The sequence below is a fragment of the Mycteria americana genome, chromosome 14 (assembly GCF_035582795.1).
Source record: "Mycteria americana isolate JAX WOST 10 ecotype Jacksonville Zoo and Gardens chromosome 14, USCA_MyAme_1.0, whole genome shotgun sequence".
NCBI classification, from domain to species: domain Eukaryota; kingdom Metazoa; phylum Chordata; class Aves; order Ciconiiformes; family Ciconiidae; genus Mycteria; species Mycteria americana.
Window position 1 is genome coordinate 15,797,545 of NC_134378.1, and position 21,143 is coordinate 15,818,687.

The following is a 21,143-nucleotide window of genomic DNA, read 5'->3' on the forward strand; positions in this document are numbered from 1 at the left end:
TCTGAAGAGTTCTTCCCCCTAAAAATCAGACTATCTGCACTCACATAATTGTATTCTGTCAATATTTTACAAATTTATATGAAACAGATTCATATTAGAAAAGGATTTCCATACGCACCAACAGGGTAAGAAAGCCAAATAGTCTCCATAAATCCCCAGACTTTCCAAAATCCACTCTTTTTCCTGAATGTGCTGATTATCCAGAAGTTTAACCCCAAAGCAGGTGAAAAGGAAGCCGCTCTGCCAGTAAGCCTAACTTCAACCTTAGGCCCGCTACATGGCATGTGCACAGTCTTTAATTAGAAAGTGCATCTCTAGCCAGGTGTAGACATTGATCTGCTTTGCTTCTTCGTTAGCCTAATGACACCCACCTCCCGCAAGGTTCCTTCAGAAGCAGGCTAAACACCGTTTCAGCCAAGTGCATTCAGTTGCAAGAATCAGTCTGCTCAGTTTCTCTGCCATCAGTGTTTTCAGCTAACTAAAATGTGTTGCTACAGGAGAGCCAACAGCAGCAAGAACGCTTCCTACATCTGTGGTTTCTAACTTCTTAAGAGGGTTTACAGACCACTGACTTTCAGGGAGATGCAGAGCTCTCTTAGAGAGTTAGATGTTATCAATAATCAACCCACTGAAGTTACAGTTTGTAGATCCACAAGAGCAGAGCACAGAAATCAAAACTGTGCCGCAGTTTACAACAATGCTGTAAATGGGAACATAGCAGTGTAGCAATACTTTAACGGAGGGACTACACAGAAGATACAAATGATGAAAAAAGCTCCCTAATAACATACATATAGATTGATACACCATTTACTGACAAAACTTACTTTCTTCCTATTCTCACCCCACAGAATGGGGGAGGATCAAGAAGGTTGCTTGTGATTATGTGTTACAGTCCAATGCACCGCATTAATAATCTACAAATACCTGGAAAACACAGATCTGGCAAATCAAGTATTTACATCTCTTTCACACTGTCTTCACTACTGAAACCACAGCAAAACACCAGATCCTACTGATTTAGCAGCCGTTGGGCAACATTAGAAATGCATTTGGTGAAGACTTTACCAACTGTCTGTTGTCATGGTAACATTCCAGGTAAAAATAATTTCTTGAATAACTTACAAACAGACAGATGGCATAAAACCTCCTACGCTCTCCAAATTAAAGGAGATTCAGTAAAAGACAGTGTAGATGTCAGTTCTATAAAGTCCTGTGTGTTGAAGAAAGCAGGTCTCCACAGTCTTCCTCGTGCTGTCAGTAACTCACCTCAGGAATGTGAACAAAAGAGAGATCAAGGACATTACAGGAAGCAAAAAGATGATACAGAAGTCAAGTCAGCACTCTTTTTATGTAGGATTTCCCAAGGGATTACAAAGGTGCCCTGAAATTATGATCCTACATAAAATAAGGAAATTAATCCAGTATTATACCAGGGAACAAAAGCTGTTCTTGCAATTCCTAAAGCCTTGCCCTGCTTATAGTCTTGCTAGGAAATGAAAAATATTACAGACTGTCATCACATCGCATATGCAATACATCATTGCATGTGCAATATGCAAGCCAATTTTAAAGGATTTTTTTCAACAGAAGTTTTTGAAGACAGGAAAGCCGTGAAATCAGTAACATTCCTCCACAAGACAATCCCAGTCACCCTAACATTAGGTCAATGTGCCTATGTTCATCTGTGAACTGGAAGTAGTACTGTGAGAACGATGTCGGCTATGAAACAGTCCATCGGACTGAACCACATCACTCGTGAAATCCAAAATCTCCCTCTGCCAAGTCACACCCCAGTTAAGTCATTTCAGCGTTTTGACTCAACTCCCTTACTTCTAAAATAGGCTGAACAAGAGCTGTTCTTTCTCAAAGGAATTGTGGACAAGGCAGGCTACAGCCAAGGTGGTTATCACAGAAAAAGCCGCAGCTACACTCACGCTATTCTTGGGCAGTATCACACATTCCAATTAAAGACCTGCACTTTCCTCAAAATAGCGAACAGCTTTCTCCTAAAATGAGCAGATGCGGAGCACTGTTGTCAGAAAAAGCCAGACCTTCTTCCAAGTGAAACAGATTGTTCAACGTAAAGAATTCAAAGTAACTGAGAGACCAGAAAAAGGAGCATTAGATCAAAACACACTTTTCCCCCCATTAGATATTCTTTGTGCTTCATTTTTGCACTTATCTGCTACTTTGAGCAAGCTTCCCTCGCTCCCCTCAACTACTTTTCTCAACAGGTGTACAAGAAAAGGGCAGTAACATTACCAGTTATTTTGCTTTTGATAGTTTTGTAGTATCTCTGCCTACAAGTTTTTTAGTGCCCACGTTTACTGGAATTTCCATCTTCCCTGGCCAAATAAAATCACTCATTATTCAAGAGGAAAAGCAAAGACACGTTCTGTCACAACTTGTCCATGCTCTCTAGTGCGCTGTGGTCAGTCTAATGCTAAGAAATAAATACTACTCTCTTTTTCATTGAGATCTCACTAATATCTTTGAGTAAATCCATTAATACCTTTGGGTAAGTTCTCCAAACAAAAATCAAGTATTTTGTGAAGAAACACTCACATCTTTTAATATCAACAGTCCTTCAAAGGGTGAAAGAAAAAAAAATTGGGATTTTAAATTTTACATCCCCTATTTCCTTCTCCCAAGAACGAGTAAGGCAAAAACCAAAGTCTGACCTTAATGTATGAGCATGCTGTGTCATGGCAGAGCAGTAATCCTGAACATTCATTTGTTTTTGTCTGCCTGTTTCTGTTCTTACATCTCAGTGTAATTTAACTTGATCATTCTCTCTACAAGCTCAAGTCACTTAAAACCATCCTTCACAGCAAAATATAATCTCCATAAAGTATTCAGTACTATTACTTTTGGTGTAACTACCTGCAAATGAATACGTTTTTTTTTTTTTCCCCCTAATGATGTAACGTTCACAGCTTCAGAGCAGGACAATGTGCTGCCATCACCAACCAGTAATCGAACCAGAGAAATAATTTCATTTAACTCTGTAATCAGTATTTGGTGCTACCAGCTACATTTGGCTTAAAAGCGGAAGGCAGCAGGGATACCGTCAAACACACACAAATTCTAAAACCGTCAAACAAAAGCAACTCATTTAAGGAGTGAATTTAAGCACAAATTCCAAAAGCACACAGGCAAGTTCTTTTAGAACTATTGCTTGGATTAAATCAAGAATAAGCAAGACCTACGACATTACGTTATTCTACAACAGACACTGGAAGAATGCTTTTTCCCCCCTCACAGTGTAATTTGAACACTGCGAAACAAAAAAAGTCAGGCATCTCTTTACATTGAAATGACAGTTGATTGAAAATTAGAACCACCAGTCCGCATTTCAGTTATCTTAACACTGAACATGGTCATAATGAAAGTGATTATTTTACCTGCTGTTAAATTTTCTCCCCACTTTAACCCAGATACTGCTGTACAACCCAGCCACAGCACTGCAGTATCTGCAAGAAATCTCTGCATGCTGAAGCTGTTATGAATTTTTTTCTGCTACCCACAAAGCCAGACAGCAGGTTGAGACACATCATAACTTCTCCTAACAGTACAGCCAAACCGGTTTCAGCTAAAGGCTCTCAATTTGTTGGGGGGTTTTTGTTTGGTTGGGTATTTCTAGAAAATATTTACCTGAAGTCTATAGGTGTATCACAGCAAAGATAATTCTTCTTTTTTTTTTTTCCTCATCTCTAAAGAAAGAAATAAAAGTTGCGTAACTAACTTTTCGCTTCAGGGTCCAGATGGAGCAGAATTCGTTTTGGCTCTGGAATCACTAGTTGTTAAGCGTCCCGACATAACAACTGAAACTAACAGCAGCTTCTATTAGATGGTAGCATGTTTATAAAATGCAGTATTGCTTCAAGAAGTCAGTTAAAAAAAAGATATCAAGTCAAATTACTGAAGTTAGAGTTGGGAAATACAGCCAACTGCTGTAAAAGAAACCGTTCAGAGCTTTACTTCTATTGGGGAAAGCTCTTTTCTCATCCCAGTGACCCACATCTGCGATACTGCCTTCTGAAGGCTATAGGACAACTTCTAATTCTTTCTTCAGCTTCTCTACCATACAAGGAGAAAGGAAAGTACAAGTGACAGCCACTGGAGACGCATGTATTTCTTTTGAGGACCGGTAACATTCAGAGCAGCTTAAACGTCCTCTGCAGAGTCCTGCGAAACCCTTCTGCAAATCATCAAGCGTGCTGACAGCAAGCGTCTAAGTTATTCAATCAAAACTCTCCTCAAATCAGACTTAATTCACGAGTCAGCGTAAAGGGCGATTATAACACAGGAAGACAACTGAAAGTAGGGAAAAAATGAAAATGACATCAAACTTGCTAAATATGTATTGTTTATTAAGGCTTGTATTCTCCTAGAGGAAAAAGTTAATCTGATGCTGTCCATTACCCCTTACAGGCAGTAACAGTCCAGAGACAGAGTTATACGTTCTAAATACAAGTCTAAATGATACAGATTAAACTTTATTTAAATTGGAGGTCCTTTTGGAGTAAATAGTATTCAGAAGATACTTGCTTTCTAATATAGTAAAAGATCCTCTACAATAAACACGTGCAGATTCAGTGTGCTAGAGCAGCGGACATGAGCACCATTTCCATGCTTAATTGGAACTCCAGTTGGTGACAGGTTCTCCGACGGTCCCCTCACTCCACAAAAACATGACAGCAAATTCAGTTTCTTAAAACAGGTTTTTTTACTCATCCAACAGAAAAAAATTAGACATACACACTGTCAATTTTAAACATCTGAGGCATAATCCATCATATTATCCATACTATTAGTTCCTACGTTAAAGCTCAGCATTATTGGTATAAAAACTTTAAATGGCATTAGGATTTGGGAGGGTGGGAGGGAGTAATGAAGGGAAGGATTAAAAATGATCTGCAATTAACTAATAACACCTGAAAGCTGAAACAGGTTTAAACACATTGTCCAAAACCCCTGCAATGTTGATAGCATCACATTATTATTATTTAATTAAGCTACAAAAACCGTAAAGCAGAATTATGGCTGAGAGAAAGCATCTCGCTCACTCTCGGCAGGATATGGTATAACAAATGCACACTGAAGCACTGGTTAACAGAATGTGGAAGGGAAATATTTTCCAGAGAAACAATTTCACTGACAATTTGATTTTCTACTAGACAGAAAAAACCAACATGGCGCATTAGCAGTTTTAAAAGTGTAATTGTACAGATAAATAAAGAGGCATAGCAGCTGCACAAAGTGATAAGAAATGTAGTTTTTTCATTTCAAAATTCTGAAGTGCAGTATCTTAAAAGTTTTTTAAATGACAAAAATCAATGCGTGGTTTCTTACTTCCGCCGTGAAGAAAAAGGGGTTGGGAGGAGGATAAAGGAAGATTTGTGATGTATTCTCCATAATCTATATCTGGCTAGGAACATAATTTGTGCCAAAATAAAGTCTTTGGGAAGCATTGACACTTTAGTATGCTCATGTATAGGTCCACATTAGGTTAATATAACTGTTTACCAACTTAAAAAAATAAAAACAGACACACCTTTATTAATGAATTCTACAGAATTTTACATAGAAAAAAAGATACAAATCAATGCAGATCCACTTGGGCAAAAATAAACTACAATGTACTTAAAGATGCGACAACTTAATTTCCCCTGCACGAGAAGATATATCGGAGCTGAAAGCTTTAGTTTGTCCTGATGCCAGGATACAGCACCAGTATACTTAAATTTTGTTTCTCATAGTTGAATTTAATATCAGTTCTAGTATATATATCAAACTGTATATGTTTATTCTTATTGTTTGTTTCGATTCTGACGTTCCTGCAAAGAGAAAAAAGTTAAAAGTTAAGAAAGATTTTAGTCAAAAGAACAAGCAAAAAGTTTTTAGTAATATAATAGCACTAATGTGATTCCCAACTATACACTTTGTCAAAACATTGCTGCTACATTTTATAAATATGTTGTATATACCTGACAAGCCCAAGGACTTGGTAACTTAATATAAGTGCAGCTTCAAGTGGAACAGCTGAATGAGTACCTGCACAGTCACTTCATTGTGACCTTCGTCTGCTGTCAGTTTACGGGAGGTTACGGAATATCAACATTCCCAAGCAGAAAGGGGACCTGCAATATTCTACTTTCTGGATTATTTTAGCTACTGCAGCAGTAGCACAACCAATACAAGAGCAGAAAGGAGATGGTAGTAAGTGAACTCCACAGAACTGGTATAATTTTGAAGCACTCAAATGACTTTAGAGTTAGGCACATTCAATAAAAGTAGGATTTGAGCTCTTTAGAAATTCTGTTCCTAATTCTTCCTATCTGTTCAGCTATTCTGGGAGGCACTGTGAAATACTTGACAAGTCAGGGGGGAAAAAAAAAAAATACATCATCAGGTGGAAGAAAAGTTATGTGCTTTTGCACAGTCTGATAAAAACCAGCACAGCTAGACTGAACAACCCAAGAATTTCTAAAAGTGTTCTAGTACAGAAACCAGTAGGCTCTTTGAAGTTTCTCTCAGAAGTTTCTGCTAACCACAAATACTGAAAACAGAGAAAGGTAATCTAAGGGATACCTGCAGGCACCTCTCAATTGCTGTTAAGTCTTCATCTGACCAACCCGTGCTCTCCAGGCAGGAAACAGTCCTGCCTCCGCTCTGATTTCAAGCAGAGGCTCTGCACGGGGCTTACACAGCCATGCTGAGCCACGCAATAACAAAAGAGGGGGGACTTTTTCAGTAATTGTTTCAGGTGCCCCATAAGTTGCAGAACATGCAGAAGACAGCAAGACAAGCTGAATAAAATATGCTGCTGTAGCTGTAGGCCAATGCATTTTTCCAGCTAAGACACCATGCAGACTGAATAGAAAGGGTTCATTCAGCCTTGCTGTTTTCTGTTTCACCCTAACGGTCTTTAAAACAGACTGTACACTGCAAAACAGGCATGTAAAGACTCTGCTTTGTGTACTGTACTTGAACGCATCAATATGGCACCAAATCCTATTTCAAGCAAGAAAATTGTGAAATAGCCTAAGCATAAACAACAGTCAACTCCTAAACTAACACCTTCAGATTTTACTTGTTTTGTGGAATCTTTCTGTACAAAATTAATCTCAGAATTGTTTCTGTTGCGATATAAAGCTTATTTGCAAATATACCAAACATAAATGTAACAGACTGTATTTGCTACTTCAGCTGATCACAGCATAAAATCAGAAGAGCTTTTTTTAAATGGAATGTATTGATTTCTGGCTCCAGGCAGAATATTTCCATTTTCATAATAAAATAAGTCAACAAAGTCTAGTATAAATTCTTAATCTATGATTTAAGACAGAAGATAGCAAAATTGTTTTACCAAATCAACAAAACAGACCATATAAAGTGGTATATATATTTTTTTAAATCTATATTTCCCTGCTGACTTATGATGAACTGTCAATGAAAGTCATTTCTCAGTGGCAGAGTATCAGAACATAGTAGGTGTTGTATGTTCTTAATGAAAAGAACTTACGGCTGCCTAAAATTTCAAACAAAACGTGGTTAGAAAGACCTAAAACTGAACCATATCAACCCCATTTTCAGGCTTCCAAAGAGGTAATTGTTCCATCCTACTTCCATCTCTAAGGTGGCAAATCCCCTTCACTCTGCTTCACTGCCCTACCATGCCCATCAGCCCATTCTTTCCCATTGCACCTTACATCTTATTTTTAGTTTTCTACGTTGTCCTGGTTTTGGCTGGAATAGAGTTAAGTTTCTTCCTAGTAGCTGGCATAGCGCTGTGTTTTGGATTTTAATATGAGAGTAATATTGATAACACACTGATGTTTTGGCTGTTGCTAAGTGGTGTTTACACTGATCAAGGACTTTTCAGCTTCAGATTTTCTGCCAGGTGCACAAGAAACTGGGAGGGGGCACAGCCAGGACAGCTGACCCAAACTGGCCAAAGGGCTATTCCATACCATATGGCGTCATGCTCAGTAGAGAAACTGGGGGGAGTTAGCCAGGGGGTAGCGATAACTGCTTGGGGACAGGCTGGGCATCAGTCAGCAGGTGGTGAGCAGTTGTATCACTGTTTCCCCCCCCCCCGGGTTTTGTTGCTCTCTCACTCCCTCATTGATTCCCTTCTCATTACAATTTATTATTTTTTGTTGTTGTTGTTCCAATTATTAAACTTTTCTTATCTCAACCCACAAGTTTTCTTACTTTTGCTCTTCCTATTCTCTCCCCCATCCCACCGGGGGACAGGGGAGGGTGAGTGAGCAGCTGTGTGGTACTTAATTGCTGACTGGGGCTAAACCACCACCATATGTGGTCATCCACTGACCCTCATAATCCCACCTTCTTTAAAAGTCAAAGTCTTCCAGCCTCACAGACTAGTCCCACATAAATAGAAGACAGGCTAGCACCTGAGACTTCTACCTGGTACCTAGAGAAAGTATGCTCATGGCATTCAGAGACTCAGCTCAGGCTTTGTAATTCAGTAAAAAGTGCTATTTATTAAGCAAGTTATTAAGCAGTTTTTCCTACCTTGCTACTTGCTTTCTCTCTCGGGGGCTAATCTGAATCTTCTTTTTAAACTGTCTGAAACCATATAAACTGACGGGGAGGAAACTGATGCAACAATTCTTCATGCTCGAGCGTGGCTGCTTTTTAGAAGCTCTAGCTCTCAAACTCTCTTCCTTACTGCTATTTAGTACTACTGCAAGCAAGGACAACCAGTTTTGTAAGCAACTAACAAAGCTTTGTTCATTTAGGTTCTGAAGATCCATCCAGAGCCTTCATAGTTTCTCTTCTCCAGGGGAATTCTCTGATATCTGACAGGGGAGCTCCTGTTGCATACGTCTCCTTCGTGACATTAATGTGTATAGTCTTCAGACACAGGGAAAACTGGTTTTCATAAAATCTGCAGAAGCTCCCATTTTGGAGACACTCATCCCTGACAAACTTCTGTTCCCTTCACCTCAGTCTGAAGTAGCTGTCAACCTTCCTACTAAACTTTATTTGTTAAGGTCAGTGGGATGAAAGCATTCATCTTCTGACACAAAAATGTGTTATCTTTACATCAGGAAACACAGTTACTATTAAGCTTAAAATAGAAATGTTTAATTACAGTTCTGGAGGAAGGACAATATTCCATCCTTAAGAGTTCTGTGTCAATGAATGTTCACAGAAAGCGTACTGAAAGGAAATACGCAATACGAAAATGAGTATTTCTGAGTGCCAGCATGCACTAGCTAACACTTTACAACATTTAATCACCCAAAAGGAGAAACGGCAAGCTTGGTGATTCAAAAGCTTTCTGAGATAAGACTACTCAGCTCTTCCAGCACAACACCAAGGTGTAGACCTTGGAATAGCCAAGCACCTTGACATGGATCAGAGGTGACAGCACAGCAGTCCATCAGAGTAACTATGACCATCTAGTTAAATACAGACCTATGAAGACGAGCTGCTGACAGTAGATCAACCCATCCGTCCTACCACATGAGATGCACATAAAAATACCAAATCTGCAACAAAGTTTATTTTCTTTACAAGCTTTTTACCTTCAGAAGACAATTTTGTTAAGACTATGCAAGCACATTTCTAGGGAATGTTAATAATTAATGCCACATTATACTTTATTTTCTTTTTAAAGAAGCTCTCTTCACACATGTTGTGACTTTTTTACATTTTAAGAGCATGAGCTTTGATCACAGAAGTTGCTCTCTTTGTGGACACTGTAGTGGCCCTGGAAACTGACTGAGAAATGCTAGGAGGGTCAGGAGAGATTTCATGCCACTCACTTTTTTGCTATTTCATTCCAGACACCAATATCCTTCTACTACTCCTTTCCCAGGTTCTGGGTCACCAGACTGGGCTTAAATAGTTTATTACTATGGTAAATCAAAAGTTGGACTTAGATCCCAGGATGAACAAATCTTCCCTCAATTCTAGATAATGATACAGTCCTTAAGCAATGCTGGCAACACTGATGAATCTTTGGCACTTCAGTGAATTTCATCCAGCATTATACCTGCCGAATCTACATTTGATGATTTGGTGTTAACACAGAGGTTCCTGGATCAGTTAAACTCAAAGAGCACACACTGGAGCTTACACTGCACACATTAGTTAAGGAAACACGAGCTAGCAACAAACTGTAACCTTCTAAAGAAAAGCACTGAAATGGTAGTGACTTGCATTGTACAGATTACATGAAGTTATTCTTCCATACTAAATATCTGTGTATAAATGAAATTAAAGCATTCAAGCCCTCCATGTGGAGATTTGTAAGAATTCTAGCCCTCTGTAATCACAACAGTGGCGAAATGGAAGCACAGAATTTCAACAAGTAATTTTACTGCTAAATAGAGTATAATGAATCAAAACCACAGCAACTTGAAAACCAATTAAGATGGCACGTATACAAACAACCACCTGAAAATGTCAATTAGGTCATAAGATACCTAACTAGCAATAAGATTCTTCAAAAATTATTGCCACAGGAAGGTTAACTTTGCGTATTAGGAAGGCTTTAACTTCAACAGCACAAACTTCTCAACAATAAGAAGTTTAAGAGTGTACATATCCTGCAAAAAAACTCTTCTAGTAATCAGTTGGACTTCTAAAATTCATTTAGTCAATGAAGGGGAAAATATTAACTTTCCAGACAATAGTTTTATAGAATGCAACCTGACAAGCAGCATCTTATTTTTCATTCCCTCACTGTTGATCTGCTTTACCTCTCTAGCACTATTATCTTCCACAGTGTATTTCAATTGTCTGTATATTGTCCTATTTCTAAGCTGTTCAGAGGAATCCAAGAAATGTTAAATTAGACTTCAGAGTTTATTTCCTGAATGCATCATACAAGCTAGAGCCTCAGTTTTAAATGAGGCAGAAAAAATGCACTACTTTGAAAAACCGATCCTGTTATAAAGCAGTTACCTAAGTAAGAATATTGTATCAGCACTTGAACTGAAAGTGGGAAATAGTTGTGTATATGAAAACAACCCAAAGCGGGATCAGCCCAATCGTTGAACATCAGCCCCCTGAGCTACTACAAAGCAAAGGAAGTTCGGCATTCAGTACACAGCCATCTGGATCTTCCTCGTTAACTGTTCAAGACTAGCTCTCCTATCACTTTCCCAGCACTCTCACTCCTCAAACATGCACATTATTCTCCCCTTCAGACTTGGCAGCAAATCACAGGGGGACTCAGCATTAAAAAAAACCAAAACAATCACCCCCATACACTGTAAACACTGGACAAAGGAACCGAGGCCTCTTGACTTACTCAAGATTCTCTCCTACAGAAGGGAACACCTCTCTTCAAGACACAGGTTGCATTAAATATTGAATTGCTAATTGTCTACTGAAGGAATGAAGTGTTGAAAAGCTTCAAATCTTAAGCTCTCCTCCCCTCCCGAGCTGAGGTATGCTATGCACATCGTATCTGATGGCTAGGAAAAGTTGAGCTAAAAAGTTCTTAAGACACTGATCTCCTTTTCTCTCATAATTTAAGAGTACATTCTATGAAGACAGTTTAAAGCAATTTTATCTGCACTTTAAAATGCCAATAAAACCTTTAAAATGGCAACTTCAATTTAAGCTCCAGGAACATGCGTTAAGTCTTTCCTTCAAAAACATTTTCAAGCAAGTGTGAGCTGCACTAAACTAGCCTGTCAAATAAATGCTTTATTCAAAACGCTATACAAAAAAAGTCTATGAAACACTATCAGTATCAACTGTAGTTGATACTGTATACTGTAGTTACAGTATAACTGTAAGCGTTACTTAGCTAGGAACTACACATCCCAACACCTATTATTTTGTCAGTCCGTTGCTTCTAGACTGCCTAATTAGAGAAAGGCATTCTTGAAACTGAGGTCATGAGACGGATAGGGACAGATGTCTCTTGCGGTAGACTTTGAGCCATGAAAGCGTATGTAAGTTTTTACTACGCTTTCCCAGTTACTGCCCAAATTTCTCTTACTACATCTTCACTCAAAACTTCTTTCCAAGAATTAGTAGACAGATTAGACCTGGGAACTGAAAACCTTTATTTACCCAAATAATAATACATGTGACTTCAGCAGCAGAAACGCAATCTTTCTAGCACTATTGCAGCAATTTTACGCAACTCTTTCTTTTCCAGAGAGATCAACTGAACAAACAAGATCAGGCTTCTTGCGCTTAAAGGTGATGTACAAATTTCAAATGCCAACACAGGTATCAATTTTGATAGCCCAGTTCCAGTCAAAGAGCATTAAAACACCTCATATTTATAAGGCAAAAAACTTAAGTGGCAAGCATGGGCAGAATCCAATTCTGAAACAGAAACTATTCTCTAGTTTATTAACGATTTTAAGATAAAAAAATAAATCAAACTCCAAAAAATTGGATGTAATGTCCTTCACCTGCATTATTGCTTAACTTTCTGCTTTGAAACCCATTAGCTATGAAATTGTCACAGACAAATAAGCATCAGTTTGTTTTTTGTGTTGCTAAACACACATAAAACCATCAAGTTGAGATGTATTAAAAACATTGTGAATTCCTACTTACATTTTTTCCACCATAGCAGCCTTCACATTTTCCCCATATCTGTGTATAAAATAAATTTTTTAATAAGTTTACCTTCCGCACCACCTCCTCCTCTTCTTGGCGCTTTTCATAATGAGAAAAGTCATCAAAGATGGAGGTCGTGTGCTTGTAAGTAGCAATAATTTTAAGCACTTGTTTTGCTTTTTCTAGGGGCACCTCCTGTGTATCACGGGAGTTTGTAACGGGTTTGTTGTCATTGTTCTCCAGCCTGATGTGTCGGAGCTGGTTGTTGGGCACATCCTTCACAAAGATCCACTTGACATCAAATTTCCCCTTCCACTTGTCCTGAGACCAGACACCTGCACTGGTGCCATAGTCCACAGGTGATTTCATCTCTGCTACTCCACAGAAGTGTCCACTGCCATTGACACTGAATAGCAAGTAGACTGGACCCTTGCTATTCATGGACCGAAAAGCACTGTCCAGGCGTTTGTTGCCATGTTCCGTACTACACCAAATAGAATACTTAATGGAACGATGAATATCATCCTCAGAATAGCTCTTTATTATGAACACACGTCCATTTTTAAGGTTCCATTCAAAATCTTTAGGGTTATAACTGTGAGCAGCTTTCAGTTTTTCAAGAACAGGATGGGACTCGCCACTTGGAACAGGGTTAGGCTGGGTACTGCCAGCTGAGTTGCTGTCGTTACCAGTTCCTCCACTTTGGCCAAAAGCTGCGTTTCTGTTGCGAGGAGCTACCCAGCGATTTTGGGGTGGCTGCTGAGGGGTCTGATACTGTGGCTGAGTCAATGGAGGAGGCTGAGTCGGAACAGGCTGAACAATTTGTTGCTGTGGGACAGACTGAGGAGAAGGAATCTGTTGGGGGGCAGGAACTTTTGCCACAGGACCCTTATTGTCCCAAGTACCTATGTCCATATTATGCTTTATAGGTGGAGGAGGCAATGCTCCTCCAATTACAGGTCCAGTTTTTGTTTTCATTTTAGGCTGTGGTTTTGCAGGCTTGCTAGCTATAGCAGCCCAAGAAGTTGGTTTAGATACTGGCAAGTTTACGTTAGATCCACCATTACCAGAGAGGGCACCTGTCATCCCGGCACTGTTGACAACGGAACCTACTGTTTTCACCGCAGAAGTTGTAACGTCTCCACCTATCTTAAGTCCAACCATTCCCTGTTCAATACTGTTCATTCCAGGAGCTTTATTTAATGTATCATTATGAAATCCTGTTTGTCCATCCACAATGGTACCGCCCAGTGAACTAGGCGGGTAGCTGTAACTGCTCCCATATGCTGAACTTTGAGTCTGCTGTCCTTGGGATCCACTTGTTCCCCAAGCTGAGAAGGCAGGATTTTCAGGGAAAAAGTTAAACCGGTGTTGATAGATATTATTTCCCAGACCCCCAGGCTGTCCAAAAACAGCATCATGCATAAAATGATGATCTCCATTACTGAGCTGTCCATAGGTGGTAAGATACGGGATAGGAGGATCTCCTCCTGTAGACCATGGTGCTTCACTGAGAGAATAGGGGAACCCAATAGATGGTGGATAATAACTGGACAGATAAGGATCAGTCATTGATGGATAGCTACTGTTCTGTTAAAGAGAGAGAAAAAAAAAAAGGTAATTTCAGATATAAAATCCCCCTGTGTTTATAAATAGCCACAACGCTGTTCATCACCAAATAGAAAAGAACAACAGAGTCAAGGTAATTTAATTTCTAATTACAGATCTCAGTTCATACTCTAAGAAAGATTCAGGGCTAAAATGCAGTATCTGCGTATTTATAATACACCCCAGGACTAGTGGCTCACAATGAGGTTAGTACTTGAGATTTTGAAACCATGTAAGCTTATTTACATTACTAAGGGTATTTCATGGCTTCTTCTAGAATTATTTAATCTACCAATACCCCAAAATATTTCAAGGAACTCATATAACAATACATTTTGTGTCTCAAAGAACTAAGGATATTTGGTATTTCTGGATCGCTACATGGGAGAAGTTTTAGATGAAATTACTTTAATATGACAGCACATATAACAGAAAAGATGATTACAGTCCTCATTATGGAATTGTTTTGGGGGCCAACAGTCCCCAACAAGCAAAACATACCTGAAGTGGTAAAACATGCAAAGGCTACTTCTGACATAGACAGGACCACAGTGAGATCACATGCAAAGAAGCATGCCAAGTTTGCTCTAATAACTACAAACTGAAATTAAGGTGACTAGACAAATATATGCAAATACAGCATGTGATACATGCCATCCAAACCGTTTGAGAAAGACCCAATTCAGCCTTTTGCAAAAGTCTCCTCCTCCGTCAGTAGTAAAGTTACAAATGTGCAAGACTATTTCTGACTGTCCTTCCAAACAGGCCATCTTTTCCACTCCACAAAACAAGAGGCTGATCGGTTATAAACCAGCAGACCCCCTTTGAAATTCTACCTTTTCCTCCCTTTTCAACTGCTCCTTAGACCAAGCTGAGAAGCCTTTCCTACCAATCTTCTGCTGACATTTGATTTTGAAGAATTCCATGTGTTTCCGTTATTCAACGATGCAAAAGAACAAATACAGAATATTCTAAAATAGGTTTTATTCCTCTTTAAAGAAACTTGAAGCATATATATAGGAGACCTTCCAAACTGACACTCTAACTGTAATTACCAGTGAGGGGGAGGGAAGGTCAACATCTCCTGTTAATGAGTCAAACAGTAGCTAGCCTTTCCTTACTGATGGAGAAACATTATTTTAAAAGGAACTAAGATTTCTTTCAAATGGCAAGATTTCAAACTTGAAAAAAAAAACCCGTGCAAAATCAGCAAAACTGCACTGCAACTTCAGTCATTTTTCCAAAAATCAGATTATTTCTCAGCTCATTCAAAAAATGAAGTAAAAAAACCTCCTTGCTGAAGATAAGCATAATACCCAACTGATACACAGAGTCATTTGTGTTGCTCATTTTTCAATGACTCCCTTCCATGATACCCCAAAGCCAGAGTAATTCAATATCCTTACTTTCCATATACAGAATGATACTATAAAGTGCCTCCAAGACTTACATACAGTACTGCAACCACTTCTGAGATTTAAACAGCCTAAATCCTGTTTTATTAATTCAAAAGAAATAATCTCTGCCACTGTTCACACTGCCTTTATTTATGTGCAAATTCTATCACTAACAAGAGGTACACAATCCACCTTCCTATGAGAAGATCCTCGAAAATGCATTAAATTTTCAGAGACTCCCAAACTAAAATAATCAATATGTAGCATGTGAAAACATCGTTTTTCTGAAAGACTTTGAGATTTGTGCTGGTTTGGGCCAGGATAGAGTTAATTTTCTTTATAGTAGCTAGTATGGGGCTCTGTTCTGGATTTATGCTGAAAACAGTGTTGATCTATGTGTTACATCTCAAAGTGTTAATATTAAGAAAAATGTAAAAACAAATGCAGATGTAAGGGAGGAGACATAAATAGTTCTTCAGAGCTACTTATGTTCATATATTCTACCGATTTAGAATTAAGACCAAAAAAAATATGCCTAGAGAAAGCAGGTGCTTTGTCCTAAAATATTTCTGCTAAAGGATTCTAGACAATTCCTGAGACTGTCACCTCCTGTCACACAGCCCGTAAAGTTTCCACAAGGATTCTAACAAGATTAAAGGAAAGTTTCAGCAGACATCCTTACAAAATATTCAATCTGTTTTGACTGGCTTTTTGCCAGAGTGTGTAAAAGAAACCCTGGCAGAAGTCCTTCACTGCAACAGCAGTACATTTATTTCAACAAACTTATCCTTGACCTTTCTGCACCCTTCCTTTTTTTTTTTTAATTAAAAAAACCAACAAAATCCAAACGCCAACCATTCTGTTCATTAGGAAGGGAATCTTTCTTTCTCCCAAAGTACACTGCTTGCTAGTAATTCCCTGTTACTTATGAGTAATCTTCTGGTTCTGGGTAACATTACATGGGGGATGCCTTTCCTTCTTTGAGTATAACTTTGTATATGAATACTCTACTTCACCCAGTTGCCTTTAAAAGTACTTTTAGTGTGTGCTTTATAACAAAAAGCAATCACATCTCAAATTTGATCTGTATTAAGTACTGTTACTTGGATACTACAACCTTTATGGAAAGAAAATAAGGCACCACTACTTAGGAGCAGTTTTCAACAGAAAGATGGAAGACGTATATTTTATTTGATTATATAACATACTCAATACTAATTTTAAAGACTAATTTGTATTTTTAAAATATGAAATTAACACAATATTACCAACCTACATTTGATCTTTGATGTCAAATATACTGTTGTATCAGCTGGTGTTTTAATTTCTTAAAGTATTTTAAAATATCCAGTTGGTTTCAAATCTTTTTTTGTAAGTCGCTTATATTTTACAGTAATTTTAAAGGGCTGAATAAATCTGACCGAATAACTAGATAATAAGGCTTTGTTCAGAAACATGGTTGTCTTCAGTACAAAATCTCACAGTCCTAATTAATGCTACTGTCACTTTCCACTTAAAATTTTAAGACAACCTACACAATTGTTTCTTGTAGCATGCCAATTTCTTACTGCAGCATAAATAAATCAGTCAATGGAGCTACACTTTCATGTAAGAAAACTTTATGAGAATTATGGAAGTTGTAACAGTCATAGCAATTTTTCCATTTAAACCTAATAATTGGGCTTGTTGACAGCTAAGACAAATTTCCTAGAATTCAACTATAATAGATGGTTCTACATTTTTTTCTATATGAAGTTTAATGTTCAGTGTATTTCACATTAGAAAAACATACCTTGGTTTTAAGTAATCAAAAATTACATACAAATGTGATGAAGTAGAATGTAAAAAATTAGTGAAAGGTGAAAACCTCAATTTCTTTCAACACTAATTTTGCATTAAAAAAGAAAATTTTACTCCCTTTTTTCCCCACAAGTTTCCTGCTTTTATCTCTGCTACAGTACATTAATTCCAGAGAAGAGGGAACACTTGCCATGAAATCATTTTAACTTTGTATAAGTCTGGAGAACACGTCTATGCTGCAGATGACTATGAAGCTTAGCTTGGGAGCTGGAACCCACACAGTGCAGAGCTCAGAAGACAGTTTGTGTTGTCACATATACACTTGTCCTGACCTCTACAGTGGTATGTCTTGATTGCTTCCAGGATGGAAACAAGCTCAAGTATATCTATATTGTGCTAAAGTTTGCACCCTTCCTGAAAGCTGCTATGATCCAAAACAAACTTGTAACACAGTTCCATCTACCTGACTGCCCTAACAAAAATGTTTAATACACCTTAAAGATAACCTATACACAGTACATGAACTGATAACTGTTTGCTCTAGTATTCAAGATTAAATCACAACTTCTACAAATGAAATAGAACAGCATGTTATATGCTATTTTTTTTTAGCATGTAGAATAATTTTCTTTTGCAAGCAAGTTCAGTGATGTCACCAGTATTAACAGTGGCATCTATCAGCTTCAGGATGAATTACAAATTTCCCTTTTAAAACATAACACTTAGCCTTTCTGCCAAGAAATAATAATGCACCTTGGTAGGTCTCTCTCTAAAATGGTATTTTATATGTGTGAAAGAAAACTTTCTGCATCTCCAGTTTCTATACATTTTGTTGACTTTAAAGATTTGAACATTAAGTCAAAAATTACTTCAATTAAAAGATATTTTCAATTATAATGGTATTTAATAAGTCATGGATGTCGATTTAACATACATTATAATGAACTGGATTATATCAAGAGTTTACATTGAAGTGCCTTATTCATAACATATTTTTAATTCTTAAAATATTTCAGAGGACATGAAAGAACAACAATATTTGCTGAAGTGTAAAAAGCAAGTGGGACAGCTCTACAAGCTATCTAGAAAGCACTGAAACCAAATTTCAACTATGCTAATTTGTAAGATTATACAAGTTATACCAATCAGGAAAGCTCAAAAGCAGAACCTTCAGACTCCCACATGCAATGCATCTATCAATGAACTGTAAGATCAAATAGTCTGTCACAGTCCAACCGTACCAATAACCTGCAATTTGAGGAGCAATCAGCAGACACTAGTTGGAGCATTAACTTCATTTTCACTTGTGGCCATCTGGATACGCAGAGTAATATTAGCTTTGCGAGCACAAATCCTAGTTGTATTACCAAGTAACACAATATGCTAGTCATTTCTTTTTCCATTTCTATTTAAGGAATTTGCTCCCTCAACACAATCCTATGAATTGAGTGCCAACAGCACGCCTAAGAAAAAAACCTAAGTTAAAAATACACTAACCTGATTTGACTGCCCAGAAAGGTAAGGTTCAAAATCGTTGTCATGAACTGTATCCTTCTGATGTAACGAACCATTTTGTACTAGAAGAAAAAGGTTACAGCATATTATAAGACTGCTTAGTAGCATTTCAGTAAAGAGATCCACCCCATGTTATTTTATGAAAAGCCTTATTTCTTCTTCACAGCACAAAGACTCATAAAAAGCCCAAGGGATGACATTTTTCCCCAAAAAGGTTTCTCTTTAGATTATTGCTTATAAAACTAAATTTGAGTAAATTTAAAAAAAAATCTTCAGTTGAGAGTGACTAGACAACTCATGCGAATTACCTCTGAACAAAAAAAATACTAGCTGACAAGAATTTTGTGAAAAATATTGGGAAACAACATCTATTGTTCTGGTCCATAATTAGAACTCTCAGAAACTAATTCACAGTTCTGCCAGCATGTGTTATTCACTGCTTGCTTAAGTTGGCTAAAGTAAGATGAGGTGAGGTTACATTTAGTTATGAAATAATGACTGCTAAGTGTCTTGATATCCTGACACTTTCAGGAAAATTTAATTCTCAACTTTCTCACGTGTAAAAGAGACATATCTGCCATAATCAAAGGCCTACTTAAGCATACATTAAGGCGTGACAAGCATTCAAACCCCATTACTGAAAGATATACAAAACCAAAACTGTTATTAGGTCACTTCAAATAATTCCATTTGTTTGCTTTACATTTAGGAAAACAAGGTCAAACAGATTATGTGATAGTTGCTTTATTTACCTATTTCATAGAATAGCTAAGCTAAACTACAAGTAACACTACACCAAATAGGATGGTTAGCAAACAAGTCTGGGAATTTACCAGAATATTTCTGCAAAGTTTGTCAGGGAGAGTAGAGGTAAAAGATTATTTACAAACCTAGGAAATAGTGTCAAGCCTTCTGTAACTAGAAGTAGCGGGATTTTTAAGGCAGGTTAAGTTATATTAAAAAGCATTTATGAGTTGACTATTGTTAGTTTCTAAGCCTGATCAGTTACACACTTATTAGCAATCACAGTAATAATCAAGGTATTTTCTTAGATGACTTGTTAGTACATTTAATTACAAATGAAGCACGGGAATTATCATGAAAAGCTTATTATCTCATCAGAAGTTAACTATTTTTTATTTAAAATTTCTTAAATTAAGTTTTTAGGCTTATATATGACAGCTAGAACAGATATCAGTCAACAGCAGACCAGTAACACAATTGTATTCATATAGCAGGAAGAGACTATGCAAAAGTATGTAAAAATATATATTGAATAGGCATATCCTTGTGACTTTATGTAGAAATCTCCTTTATTGTAAGGAAATGAAGAGCATTATTACATTTAGTACTAACAGATAGTCCTTCCCACTGTAAACTCAGCAGCATTAAGTGGGATGCAAGCAAGCAAGCTTGTACGAGTAACAGTTTATGTTATTTTGGAACAAAGCACAACTTCCTTTGTTCCAGATGTTATCCATACGGACCAACAGCAATACCTTTCTGCTCACCTACAGGTATCTGCATAATTCATCTGTTACAGTAACAATTTAAATGACCAGAACTCAGCAGGATCCTCACCTTTATTATCCTGTCCTTTCGGTCTCTGGGATGCCATGGCACATGATGAGGTAAAGGAAAAGGGGGGGGGGGGGGGGAAGGAGAGGGGAAATAAAAAAGTTAATTTTAGAAAAACGCTTATATTGTCACTGCAAAACACACAGCTTTTAAGGAGGGCTAAGAGGCTCATACAAATGGCTAACAACTTATCAGGGCTTGTTTAAACTGGGATTGAGGAGTATGTTTCACGTATCCTTCAACACTGGCCCTCCTTAGAAATGGCCACGGCTCTCGAAAGGCAGTGGGAACGTGCTGTGCCCACGGGGGGGAAGTTAAGGAGAAAGACTACGCTCCGAAGAAGCCAGGAGAGGAAAAGCCTCTCCCGGGCCAGACGCGGGCACCGGCCTGCAAGGGAAACCCCCCGCCCCCGGGTGGGGAGGAGGCAGGCCCCGCGCTTCGCTTCGCCACTTACCTGAGGGTCAACGCTTGTGGCAGACATAATTCATGTACAGGGCCGCCGTGGTTCAGCAGAGAGGGCCGGGGGAGAAGGCAGGGCCGCTCGGCGCGGCGCGGAGCTCCGGGGCCTGGCGGAGGGGCGGCGGCGGCGCCTCTCCCCTCAGGCGGCGGCCGGGGAGGGGAAGGGGCCGGGGCCGAGGGGGAGGGAAAAGGGCCGCTGGCGCGCGCGCCGCC

At 38.4% G+C, this 21,143-nt stretch overlaps 1 protein-coding gene across 2 annotated transcripts; it reads right to left on the reverse strand.

Moving 5' to 3' along the window:
• Positions 1 to 4,361: 4,361 nt before the first annotated feature.
• On the reverse strand, positions 4,362 to 21,095 carry YTHDF1 (YTH N6-methyladenosine RNA binding protein F1). Of its 2 annotated transcripts, none has more exons than XM_075517618.1 (5): positions 20,926 to 21,095; positions 20,475 to 20,499; positions 18,876 to 18,955; positions 12,643 to 14,163; positions 4,362 to 5,843 (listed from the first exon to the last, which is right to left on the reverse strand). In XM_075517618.1, exons 1-5 carry the CDS (start codon positions 20,950 to 20,952, stop codon positions 5,817 to 5,819), a joined length of 1,680 nt encoding a protein of 559 aa, XP_075373733.1. In that variant the 5' UTR covers positions 20,953 to 21,095; the 3' UTR covers positions 4,362 to 5,816. The 2 variants fall into 2 exon arrangements, with proteins under 2 accessions (XP_075373733.1, XP_075373732.1); XM_075517617.1 differs by having other exon boundaries at positions 12,571 to 14,163.
• Positions 21,096 to 21,143: the final 48 nt, after the last annotated feature.